The 13322-nt window shown below is 39.3% G+C and overlaps 1 protein-coding gene across 5 annotated transcripts in view; it reads right to left on the bottom strand.

Moving 5' to 3' along the window:
* TUSC3 (tumor suppressor candidate 3) overlaps nt 1-6953 on the bottom strand; it is a 303958-nt gene extending 297005 nt beyond the window's left edge. For all 5 annotated transcript variants that reach the window (XM_064368759.1, XM_064368757.1, XM_064368758.1 and 2 more), the window contains exon 1: nt 6648-6953. In XM_064368759.1, the coding sequence (XP_064224829.1) occupies nt 6648-6785 (138 nt within the window). In that variant the 5' untranslated portion in view covers nt 6786-6953. The remainder of the gene's footprint in view (nt 1-6647) is intronic.
* Nucleotides 6954-13322: the final 6369 nt, after the last annotated feature.

Raw genomic sequence — 13322 nt, 5'->3', positions numbered from 1 at the left:
ACTTATTTAACTTATAATAAAGTGCCCTTTCCATTACATTATAGGTACTTGAGTTCTCATGGTAACAAGGAGAAAGAAAATTTCTTTTTCACCTTCAAATATCAAACTTGGTAGGTATCTTTACATGATTAACCAAAATTTTAATAACAATAAATACACCAAGAAGTAATTCATTCTATTTTTAACTTTTTTCATTTCATTAAATGACGATAGGATGCCACTCAATCTTAAGATTTTTATAACAGATTTCAAAACACTCTCTAAGTTACTGTTGACCTTGTTCCAACAGTAACCAGAAATAGAGAAGGGCCAACAGGGAGGCAGGCAGGCAGGCAAACAGACAGATACCGATCACCATGAAAACAATTATTCTTCTGAGCCTGGCGAGGTAGCTCACGCCTGTAATCTCAGCACTTTGGGAGGCCGAGGTGGGCAAATCACCTGAGGTTGGAAGTTCAAGACCAGCCTGACCAACATGAAGAAACCCCATCTCTATTAAAAATACAAAACTAGCCGGGCATGGTATATGCCTGTAATCACAGCTACTAGGGAGGTTGAGGCAGGAGAATCGCTTGAAGCCAGGAGGCAGAGAGTACGGTGTGCTGGGATCGCACCATTGCACTCCAGCCTGCGCAACAAGAGCAAAACTCTGTCTCCCAAAAGAAAAAGAAAAACTTATTCTTCTGAATAACATTTTTAAAGCTTTAATATTCAATCTACTTGATATGTCTTACATATCTATGTATAATAATAATTATATTTTTTGTAAAATAGAAAGTCCATGTACAACTCCCCAAGAAATTATGTGATGCCAGCATCCTTGTGTACTATCTGCAAAATACAGGATAAGAACTACAAAGATATATTATACTGGCAGGTGATTAGATAAAAAATGATGTTCCAGAATGTTAAAAATTGTTTTCCATAAAATAGTACTGTTAATGGCAATAAGAAAACAGATGGGCCAGATGGGCAGAAGGAAGGATCAAGAGTTCCGTTTCAGATATGCTCAGTTTAAGAAGCTGCAGAAATCTTGCCCAACAGATAGAAATCAAGACTAGACAGAGACTAGGAGAAACATCCATTTGTTATACACATACACACATGCAAATCGGTGCATACACACGCTGTCATATAACAAACTTTTGTTCATGTACCTGTTTTCCAGCTGGAGAACACAGTACACTTAACCAAAAGCTAATTTTCTATTCTGGCGGGATTAGCATGATTCTCATGGAGGGATTCTTATGGAGAGGAGTAATCCTGAGATAGTCTGATATGCCAAATAAACCCTGAAGATCACTGAAATAATTCACATCAGTCACAGGCATAACAGATCACACTCACATCTAAAACCAATGAATATTTAGGGCTACAGAGAGAGAGAATGAAAAAGTGAATGCAACAAAAGGTTAAAAGTTGATTACTCTGTAGCTCAAGTTTTGTTTCCACTCTATCCCTTTCTCTGTGCCTTATGTGTGGATCAGGGCACACATATGGGACTAAACATGCTTGTGGTGTATATGGAGAAAAATATCCTCATTATGTTCTCTTCTGACAAAGTTCCTATCTCTTATGCAGACAGACAATTCCTCATGGGTTTCTAACATAACTTGCTAGGTCGAGGGACTGACTGACTTTTTCTGGACCATCTTTTCAAGGATATTTGTATAGCACATATAGAAGACAGAGTCCTGATCCAGAAAAATGGGTGTTTATTTCTAGTTTAATAAAGATAACGTCTCCCTTTAGGGAAGAGGTCAAAGCAGCTTACTGCCCATTTATAAGACCTTGGTTTCTTAAATTCAAGGTTACTCTCCTGCAGTAAATTCAATATATAAGTGGGCATCACCTAGCCCTCTTCAAGCTGCTCACTGTGAACTGAAGCTCAAGGAACCAGTATAAATGCTGATACGCTGTTAATTCAATTGCTGTAATAAACTATCCTTCATCTGTGACACAAGAATCCCATGTCTTCTGCCATCATCCAAGACACTGTGGCATTCCTGACAAGTAGCTTTGGCTATTTCCAAGCACGCTTCAAGGAGTGGTCATATATATAATCTAACCTAAGGTAAAAACTGCCTGCACCTGTATCTTCAGTGCATATACACATACATATTAATGTATAACTACTCTGCATTTCTTGTGTTATGAATGCAAACTTTTTCTTCCGCTTAAGTTCTTTGCTTAAAGGCAACATCCATTGCTTACCTCTGTCCTCTCCCCTCATATCATTTGCTAAGATAGTAAACTCTCTATTTTACAGCTGTTCTATGAAGACTAACTGGATATTATACGTCTCAATGTAAAAGGTACTTAAAAACATTAATGACATCCAGAAGTTATGTCAAAGTCAATTGAAATATGTTTCATTTAGTCAATTATCACTTAGAAAATATTTATGAGCTGTTCAATTTTTCATGTTGCATATTAATTATTACCTACATATCATAGCCTATTAGCTACTCATATTCTTTGCAGATAAATTATTGTAACAGCTGCTTTTGATAATGGCAAAGTCAGTAAGTTTACTGGAAATAATTAAAGAATTGGAGCTCTTTTCAAATTATCAGAAGAGGTCATTATAAATTAAAACAATTCTAAATGAAGCTGATTAACTGATAAGTGTTAATGATATAAGACAGAAACTGTCAAAATAAAAGAAACACAAGATGCACTAGATATGCAAATGAATGATACTAAGAAGCCAAAGTCTCCCAGAAACTTAAATCACTTAACATCAGTAAGGATTCAAAAATTAGTTTTTAATGACTATATTCAATGTAATTAAGAAAACAGACTATAAAAACTCCAATCTTCTTTGCCTATTCACTTAACTCTCGACTACATTCTCAAAGACAGCATATAATGAAACATTATTTTTAATGAATGAAAATGTCTTCATGAAGAAGCGTATGTGTATGTGTATAAACATACACATATACATCATATACACATACACATAGAGAGAGAGAGAGAGAGAAATCCATGGATATCACCAATTCTTCTATGATACAAAATTTCCTCCTGGGAAATTTTCAAACAACGTAAGAGAATTTGGAATTCTCAGTGCTTCATAATAACTAAAAGACTATTCCAGAGATCATATAATTTATTATTATAAAGTTAATTTCTTTAGCAAAAAAAAAAATCAATTTAAAATAATCTTACCACATTTCAGAATCTCATTATACTAATGCTTTCATTTAAATGAGGAATACAGGCTGAGTGTGGTAGCTTACGTCTGTAATCCCAGCACTTTGAGAGGCCAAGGCAGGTGGATCATGAGGTCAGGCCAATATGAAAGAGACACAGTTTCACAACACTGGCCAGGCAGGTGAGACCAGCCTGGCCAATGTGGTAAAACCAGGTCTCTACTAAAAATACAAAAATTAGCCGGGCATGGTGGTGCATACCTGTAATCCCAGCTACTCGGGAGGCTGAGGCAGAAGAATTGCTTAAACCTGCGAGGCAGAGGTTGTGGTGAGCCGAGATTGCACCATTGCACTCCAGCCTGGGCAACAATAGCAAAACTCAGTCTCAAAAAAATAAATTAATAAATAACTGAGGAAACATAGTAATAGCTACCACTTAGTGACCATTTGTTATGTTCTAGGCATTGCACTAAGCATTTTATAGTCTTTATATACATATAGCTATGTATTTTACATATTATATACATATATGGTACATACATGTATATATGCAATACCTGAGATGTAGGTATATTTATATTTAAAACAAGCAAACTAAATTTCATCAGTATCTCATATGCCTGATGTCTACAATTAGAGACTGAGTTGTAACTCGACCATCTGTCTAACTTAAAAATACACGGTGGTAAGTATTACTGTCATAACTATGAAATATTACTTCCTTTAAAGCTACTAATGTCCATTTCTGATTCCAGGCTCAACTTAAGACTTCAATTTGGCTTCCCTAGAAGGAAGAAAAACACCGTTCATGCTAAATCAACTGCTCTGGTACATATGTCAATAATATTTATTGTATTAATAGTAAATTAAGTTTCAACTGCTAGACTTTCTGGTTCAATGGTGTCAAATCTTATAATAGGCATCAGGTTTTAAAGTCAGCAAGAGAGAAAGAGATCACATACTGTCATAAAAACCCTGGGCTATCACTAGCAAAATACCACAATGGTCACCAACCACTTTTCATTGTTTGCAATATAGAGTGTTTCCCTTCCAATATTGAAGACATCACAGTTTGTGAACTGAACGAGTACCAGATACGGAATGACCTATATTTCAGAGATACATATGCTTATTAAGTATCAAAACATCAACTATTTAACAAACTATAGAAATGATCCCTGAAAGTATAATCTTGAAAACATCAACTTTTTAAGTTCTTATTTGGCTCTTCTTTTCCTTAAGTAAAACACATATACACTGTAATAACTGTCATATATTGGAATCATGTGCTCCTGCTTTGGAGAAATAAAACTAATTTTCCAAGAAAATCTTTTTTAATCCTCAACAACGTTCTCACTAATTTTTCATTTTAAAAAATATATTTTATGAAAATATTTTAATAGAAACAGATGTTACTGTAAATTAGATTGAATTATACTAAATCAACAAACGTTTTCACATGTTAAAGTCATCTTATCATTGGAGATTCTCAGATGCTGTAAACATGTATAATTTTTAGATTTTTTTTTTCCCTTGGAAACCAAAAACAAAAATCTAAGCACCCCCAATCCCTGCCCCAACCATCTGAAAGGGCTCCTCTTCTCCGCCAAGGGCATTCCAAAGCTAATCTGAAAAAACACTTCCAGCCATGATGGGAAAAGTGAACCAGACGTGCCTCATTAAATCCTCCTCCTTTTGGAATTCAGGAAAAGCCAACCAGCATTAACATCAACACAGACCTTAAGTCTGATAAGAAACATTTACAATCTATTATCTCTTAAGCCTGCCACCTGGAGGCTTCATCTGGCTAATAAAACCCCTATGGTAACCCAGGCATTCTTTTCTATTAATAACAATTCTTTCAACCAACTGCCAATCAGAAAATTTTTAAATCTACCTATGACCTGGAAGCCCCTCCCTCTTTGGGTTGTACCACCCTTCCAATGTAGACCTTACATGTACTGATGAATGTATTATGTTTCTCTAAAATCTATAAAAGCCAGCTGTACCCTGACCACCTTGGGCACCTGCCATCAGGGCCTCTGGAGGCTGTGTCACTAGTGCATCCTTAACCATGGGGCGGGGGGAAGAAAAAACTTTCTAAACTGATTGAAACCTGTCTTAAATACTTTGGGGTTCACAACCTTCAACTGAAAGTTAGTGTGGTCCTAATGACCTTCATAGGAGACAAAACATCACAATTTTCACGGACTTCATCATCTTTTATGGTCCTTTGCTTTGGTAATCCGCAAAAACTACTTTTTCTTCACTCTTCCACCTTTCTCATGAACTACTAAATCTAAAACTTTTGGAATATGGTATACAAATACCAAGTGCTAAAAAATATATCATTAATTTGTATTTGTAAATACAATTTCAATTTAACAGTGGTTCTCTAAATCTCTTAGAACTCCACCAATAATTTCATATGGCCTACTTCAATGTTAAAATTTAACAGCTAAAGACATGTACATTAGTTAATAATGAACACACAATAATTGTTTCAGACAAAGAATAAAGGGAATCAGAATTACTCTGCATATAAGGCTATTTTTCACTGTCTCTACCCAGCTATTAAAATTTTGTTAATATCTTAAACCCAATTTAGATTTTGAGCTCTGTGGAGGTGTACAACTTCACCAAGAAAAACTATCTTCAATTATATAAGCAGAGCACTCTTACCAAAATGGTCTACAATGAGAAACCTTAGTCACATTCCCGAAATAACTATTTTTGCTGAAGCTGATAAACTATCCATGATGGAAAATTGGAATTTACAAACACACACTACAACTGCTTTAAATACAACCAGTCACTTCAAATTTCACCCTCGTCAAAGTTAATGGTGGATTAATATTGAAATCAGGTTGAATAAACTTCAGAAATAAATGTGCATAAAATAAATGTCAGATTATTCGCACAAGTATACACTGAATTCAACATAAAGAAAAATAAACAGTAACTTAAAACACTATGTTCTATTGTACTTGCATAAAATAAATAACGTAAGATTATTCTCACAAGTATACACTGAGTTCAATATAAAGAAAAACAAACATACAGAAAAATTTAAAACACTCTCAACAGGTTCTGTGGCTTCTTGAAACGGACAACAAAGGGAGCAGAGTAAGAAAATAAAGAACAAACAGTTCCTGCAGGCTTATAAATACTTCTAAAGGGTATTTTCACATCCAACACACCCCTTTTAGTGACACAACTGCTCTAAGCTGGGCCTGCAGCTGAGGATAAAAAGCGCCCGGGTCTGAAAGGTGTGAGGTGCTCAGAACCAGAGTCAAGCGCACGCTTTGCTGTCGTTTTTCAAGTCAGGACCCCGCTAACTCCAAGTCCCGGAAACGCCCCAGGGCCTCCCACCCACGCGGCTCCCGCCCCACGGCCGCCATTGCCCACGCCGGCGGCCAGGCTGCCTAGCAACGCGGCCCACCCCGGCCCGCCCCCGCCCACAGGGAAAGCCAAGTGGATCCGTTCTACCTCCTTTTTCTTCTGTCCTCCCCCAAGCTGGATGCAGAGGAGCAGCAGCAGGAGAAGGAAGGGAAAGCTCCCGGTGGGCAGATACCGCAGCCGCCGCCCCGCTTGCCTGCGGCGTGAAGGAGCGCCCCGAGCCCCCATAGTGGCAGGGCAGTGTCTCCTCCACGCGCGGTAGCCGTGCGCGCCCAGCTCCTACAGCGCACCACGCCCGCCCCGCCAGCCTCCTGGAGCCCCCTGGCTGGGCTTTTGGGGGCGGCAGTGGCTTTCAGAGGGACCCGGGCCGCGGCCGAGGACGCTGAGGAGGAGACTGACAGAGCATCCGGTTCACCGGGAGAGGACCTGGAAAGGCGCGGGATGGGGCAGGAAGTGGGCGTGGCGAGGGAACAAGGCTCCGGGGCGCGGCGTGCGCTCCCTCCCTGAGCCTACCTTCCCCCGACCCGCGCCGGGGAGAGGGGCGTTCCTTTGGCCCTGGGACTTCAATCTGAGGCCGTCCTGCTACTGAACCTTTACTAGTTAGTCCAGCACTGTACCTGGGGCCTTGCACAGACCTGAGTGCCTTCTTGGATGATGAAGGGGAGCTTTGGGTAATGAGAACCTGGTCCCTGCAGTCCCCAGCAATCTCCATTCTCATTGGGACATTATTAGGAGCACAACTCTTCTCCTTCAGAGCCCTGGGGTACTCCAGAGCCCCCTGATGCACAGAAGCCGCCTCAAACTTTACAGCTGTTCGTTCCAGCCCCAAATGAAAGGCCTGAGGCGCAGCCTAGACTCTTCATTCAGTGATTCCTTAAGCATCCATGGAGTGCATAAGTGCAGAGCACTGTACTAGCTGCTTTTAATACAAAAACGAATAGGCTTACTTCAATTTCTCTTCTGTAAATATTTTAAGAATCATAGCAGGCTGGGTGTGATGGCTCACGCCTGTAATCCCAACACTTTGGGAGGCTGAAGCAGGTGGATCACCTGAGGTCAGGAGTTTGAGAACAGCCTGGCCAATATGGTGAAACTATCTCTCTATTAAAAATGCAAAAATTAGCCGGGCATGGTGGCGCACCTGTAGTTCCAGCTACTCAGGAGACTAAGGCAGGAGAATGACTTGAAACCGGGAGGAGGAAGTTGCAGTGAGTTGAGATCACGCCACTGCACTCCACCCTGGGAGACAGTTAGACTCTGTCTCAAAAAAAAAAAAAAAAAAGCATAGCAGCAGACTGTATATTGAACGTTTGATACGGGCCGGTCTGGTCTGTTCTAATGCATCATGATTTTTACTACTCTATCTCAAGATTTCTTCACTTGTGCCCTGAACACCTTTGGTAATCTGATAAAACCTGTAGATGCAGTCTTAAAATAGCACATATTTCTAAATGCATGGAATTAAATATATAGGATTAACCTAGCACAGTGGCTTACACCTGTAAACCCAGTGGTTTGGGAGACCTAGGCTTGCTTGGGTCCAAGAGCTGGAGACCAGCCTGGGCAACACAGTGAGACCTTGTCTTTCCAAAAAATATAGATATATATTTAACAGCTGGTTCTAGTGGGAAGTACCTATAGTCCTAGCTATTTCAAGACAGGTTGGGTGGATCACTGGAGCCCAGGAGTTTGAGGTTACAGTGAGTTCTGATCATGCCACCACACACTCCAGCGTAGGAGACAGAGCAAGGCCCTGTCTCCAAATATATATATATATAACATATATAATATATATGTAATAGTTAAGAAATATATACATATAAATTGTTCAAGATATTTGCAACAACTGTACTGAGTATGAAAATATCTTTAATTTCTATAGGAAACAAAGCCATAGGTACTGATAATACTACTGTGGTTTGTTGCCTGCCTTTATAATTGAAAGAAACTAAATTGTTCTGAGGTTTAATAGACATAAAGTTACAATTTTTTCAATACAAGGTTCACAGATGCTGAAATTTTGTGGACTCCAGATTAAGAACACTTGCTCCACAACAACCCTATCAACTAGATTCTATTGTAACAATTTTCAGATAAAGAAATTAAGGCCCAAAGAATGTGAACCTTGACAATCTGGCTCTACAGCCATGCTTATGTTAGGCTGCCTTTGTTACAGAAGTTTACAAACAAATCTCACTTTTCTATATCCCAGGCTTTTGATTTCCCACTATTATGTGAACATTTTGCCCATAGTAGTTATCACTCCTGTTAAAAGAAAAACTTGAGACAAATTAAACTTTACAGCTTATTTCAGTAAAGAACAATTCATAAATCTGCAGCACTCTGAACCAGAAGCATTGAGAAAGCTCTGCTTCAGTGGCCTGAGAGCAAGCTTCTGTAGACTAAACAAGGAAGGAAACTAAGGAAATTACCTGATTGGCTACAGCTAGGTTTGCCTTATTTGGTCATGGTTTAATAAGACATTTGCCTATATGGCTGATGGGAGGTCCCTAGTTGTATAACCAATCATCCTGTTAGCTGTTCCTGATTGCCTGAGACTCGTGGGTTTTTTTTAATAAGTCAGTTACAAGAACTGTTTCCAAGTGCCTATGTGCTTATGTAAGAGCTCCAGGTAAGCAACAACCCTAGGCTAATGGTCTTTTGCTTATTTTTGCTTTAATACTCCAAAAACAATGGCTCCTTGCTTTTTCCTTGAGACATAAAAATGGCCTCAACTTTTATCTGTTTGGAGATGAGTAAATTTGTTATCTATATCAGTTAAATATTGACATCCAGATATACTCAATGTAATCACAACTCATTATCTTTCCCTTTCTCTCCCCAGCTGGTCGTAATTTCTTTATTGGAAACAGTGGTACTTCCATCCTTCTAATTACCAGTTTTCAGAGCGTCAGAGCTGTCTTCCATTTTTCCCATTCTCCCCAACTATGCTGCCTTTATATTCAGTTTCCAAGTTACCCTCCCTCTACAGGGTCATAGGAATTTGTTTGCTATTTCCCAATGTGTAACTCTAGCATTCATTAGAAACACATGAGATGTCATTATTAGTTGACCCTCCTTCCCTTACGTTGGTGACAAGAGTCAAACTCTGTAAAATAGTTGAGATTTATTCTGAGCCAAGTATAAGTGACCATGGCCCATGACACAACTCTCAGGAGGAGGTCCTGAGAACATGTGCCCACTGTGGTAGGGGTACAGCTTGGTTTTATATATTTTAGAGAGGCATGAGACACCAATCAAATGCATTTAAGAAATACATTGGTTGATTCAGAAAGGCAGGACAACTTAAAGTGGGTGGCCCGGCTATAGGTAAATTTAAACATTTTCTGGTTGACAATTGGTTAAATTTATCTGAAGACCTGGGATCAATGGAAAGGAATGTTTAGATTAAGGTGTAGGATTGTGGAGACCAGTTTTATTGTGCAGAGGAATCTCTCAGCAGACTTCAGAGACAGAGCAGGTTGTACAATGTTTCTTATCAGACCTAAAAAGGGTGCCTGGCTCTTAGTTGATTATCTTACCGGATCTGCAAACAAAGGAAGAAAAACAAAGGGCGGAGGAGATTCTCTATAGAATGTGGATTTTTCCCACAAGAGACTTTGCAGGGCAATTTCAAGGTATGGCAAGGAAGTATATTTTTTCCCTTGTCTCATAATGTTATGCCAGAGTCAGACTGAAAAGTAACTTATGGTATATAGGGTCAAATAAAAGACATTCAATGAGAATTTATGGTTTGTAGGGCATGACTCCCCAGACCCCTTGGAAGAAATTTGGGCAAGACAGAAAATCAGAGTTTCGTCTTCACTTACAATCTCACCATCCTTCTATACCAGCATAATCCAAGACTCCTTAATCCTGCTTTCCTGCATTTTTTTTCTTATTTTTGAGATGGAGTCTTGCTCTGTTGCCCAGGCTGGAGTGCAGTGGCACAATCTCGGCTCACTGCAACCTCCACCTCCTGGGTTCAAGCAATTCTCCTGCCTCAGCCTCCTGAGTAGCTGGGATTACAGGTGCCCACCACCACACCTGGCTAATTTTTGTGTTTTTAGTAGAGATGGGCTTTCACCATGCTGACCAGACTGGTCTCAAACTCCTGACCTCATGATCCACCTGCCTCGGCCTCCCAAAGGGCTGGGATTACAGGTTTGAGCCACTGCACTTGGCACCCCTGCATTCATTTTTTAGTAAAGTGTCCACAGTGATCCTTTTAATACATAAATCAGTGTAAAGTATTACCTCTGTCCTCACCAGCAAATGCAAAACCTTCCATGCCCTCAGAACTTTACATTACTTTCTACCTGGCTACCTTTTCCAACATTATTTTCTATTTTTCTTCTGCTTTCTCACGCTGCTCCAGCAAGGCTAGCTGCGCTGCTTTCCAAAATACGCCATGCATACTCTGTCTCTACACTTTGTATTGCTGTTCCCTTTGTTGGAACTCCTTTCACCTAGATCAGTGGTGCCCAATATTTTGGCTTCCCTGGGGCATATTGGAAAAAGAACTGTCATAGGCCACGTATAAAATACACTCACTAATAATAGCTGATGAGCTAAAAAAAAAATGCAGATAAACTCAGGTTTTCAAAAAGTTTACGAATTTGTGTGGGGCCACATTCAAGGCTGTCCTGAGTTGCATGCCACCTGCAGGCCACGAGTTGGACAAGTTTGGCCGATACAGATGTTCATAGGGTACACTTCATCACTTTATTCAGGTCAAGGCTCTGATCTAAGATGTCATCTCCTAGTTTCCCAAACCTCCCTATATTGAAAATAAACTCCTTATCTTTTACACACACACTCCTTAACTGTTTATAGTACTGCTACTATCACTACCTGACATTATGCTATTGTTTCATTTATTTCTAGTCTTTCCCAATTAGGAGGTAAACTCCATGGCACAGGAGCTTCGTATCCCTACTTTCTAGAACAGTGCCTGCTTTGTTTTCAGTAACATCCATCTCTAGCTAACGGTATGCTATTGTACTCATTTGTGTCTTTTCCTATTAGAATGTAAGCTCTAGGAAAGTAGAGATTTTGTTTTCTTCACCTTTTAGTCCTCACTACCCAGGATACAGCACTTGTTGAATGAATAGATGAATCCACCCATTCTCTGTTTATTCCCTAAAGCACATGTCCTAAATCATGTCCCTCTCCTTATTCCAAAGATTGTCAGTGATATTCTACTAGGTTCAAAAGGGGGTCCAAACTCTTGAAACTGATTTACAACTAACCCAAACTCTTTATCCTTGCTTTGAAACATAACCCTTCAAACTGGAGTGCACAAAGACTTTCTAAGAACTATATAGTCTCAATGGTTTTACAAGCATTAATTTCCAGAATCTAAACTGCTATATATGATTCTATTTATTTGAGTTTTTTTTATATTTTTTAAAAAATTATCATAGAAACAGTAGTAATTTACTTAACACATGAAACCAATTTAGGAAATGTTACAGCAAACTATGCCCTGAGAAGGACTCTGTACACCTATATTTAAGTCCTTGTGGATGAACTGTAATCTAGCTTGACAGACAAAATTAAAAACCTAACTTAATAGTATGCATCTGTAAAAATAGTTGAGTGTCAGCAGCCATACTTCGACCGCTCATAGACTGCTGAACGTTCAAACTGTGTTCAAATAAGGCAAACACCAAGCTATAACCAATCACTGTTTCTGTACCTCACTTCCAATTCCTGTAGGTCACTTTACCTTTTTTATCTATAAATTTGTTCCGACCATGAGGCACCCCTGGAGTCTCTGTCAATCTGCTGATTCTGGAGGCTGCCCAGTTTACAAATTGTTCATTGCTCAATTAAACTCCTTTAAATTTCATTCAGCTGCAGTTTTTAATCACAAATTTGAACCATGAGAAATTTAACCCTACTTTTGTATAAAGATAAATACTGTGCTGTTACTATTTCTATAGCGTGAAAGTAAATTCTACAGACTCTTTAAATAATGCCCAAAGTTGTTATTTTATCTTGGGACTAAGATATTTCCTTTTTATCTGATAATTATAGTAATGAAGGCTGTGAAAGGAAAATAAATCTCAAGACCCCAAACTTACTAAGCCAAAGTGAAAGGTCAAACTGGGAACTGGGTCATGCAAACCTGCCTCTCATGTTATTCCTGGCAAAGCAGGAGCATCGCCATCTTGGACAAGCACTGCCATTCTAAAGTCCCCTTGACCAAAAATGCCTGAATCCAACCCAAAAGCCATCACCATAAACCACAAATGACACCAACCAGAAACATTTCAACTCTGAGATAAACTGCTTTCTGACTAGAGACATGCCAGCCCTGAGATAAGCTCCCCTGTGACTGGAGAGATGTCGGCCCCAAGATAACCTCCTGTCTGACCAGAGACATTCCAACCCTGCAATAAACTTCTCCACACAGAAACATTCCGAGCCCTCTGTCACCATGAACCCTTAAATATTCTTAGTCTGTAAGAGACAGTGCTCCTGACAGAAGTCAGCCAGAAGCCCCTCTCAAGTTTATTCTCCAAAATAAACCTATCTTTGACTGTTGAGCTGCTTTTTTTGTTTCTCTCTTCGTTAACATTTACCATTCCTAAATAAGACAGTGACAAAGATAAAAAGCTACATACCTCCCTCACAAGTTGTCCACAGGGAAATTCCTTGTGGGCCTTAAGATCTTTACTCTAAAACAGTTCTGTTGAATTTCACCCTAGGGATGTAAATTGAGTTTATCTTCACAGGTACTGAAGAAGGGACAGAACT

The sequence above is a fragment of the Aotus nancymaae genome, unplaced genomic scaffold (genome assembly GCF_030222135.1).
Source record: "Aotus nancymaae isolate 86718 unplaced genomic scaffold, 86718_ANA_hifiasm-v0.15.2.pri h1tg000079l, whole genome shotgun sequence".
NCBI classification, from domain to species: domain Eukaryota; kingdom Metazoa; phylum Chordata; class Mammalia; order Primates; family Aotidae; genus Aotus; species Aotus nancymaae.
Note: the sequence above shows the minus strand (reverse complement) of the source record. Positions and strands in the feature narration are given on the sequence as shown.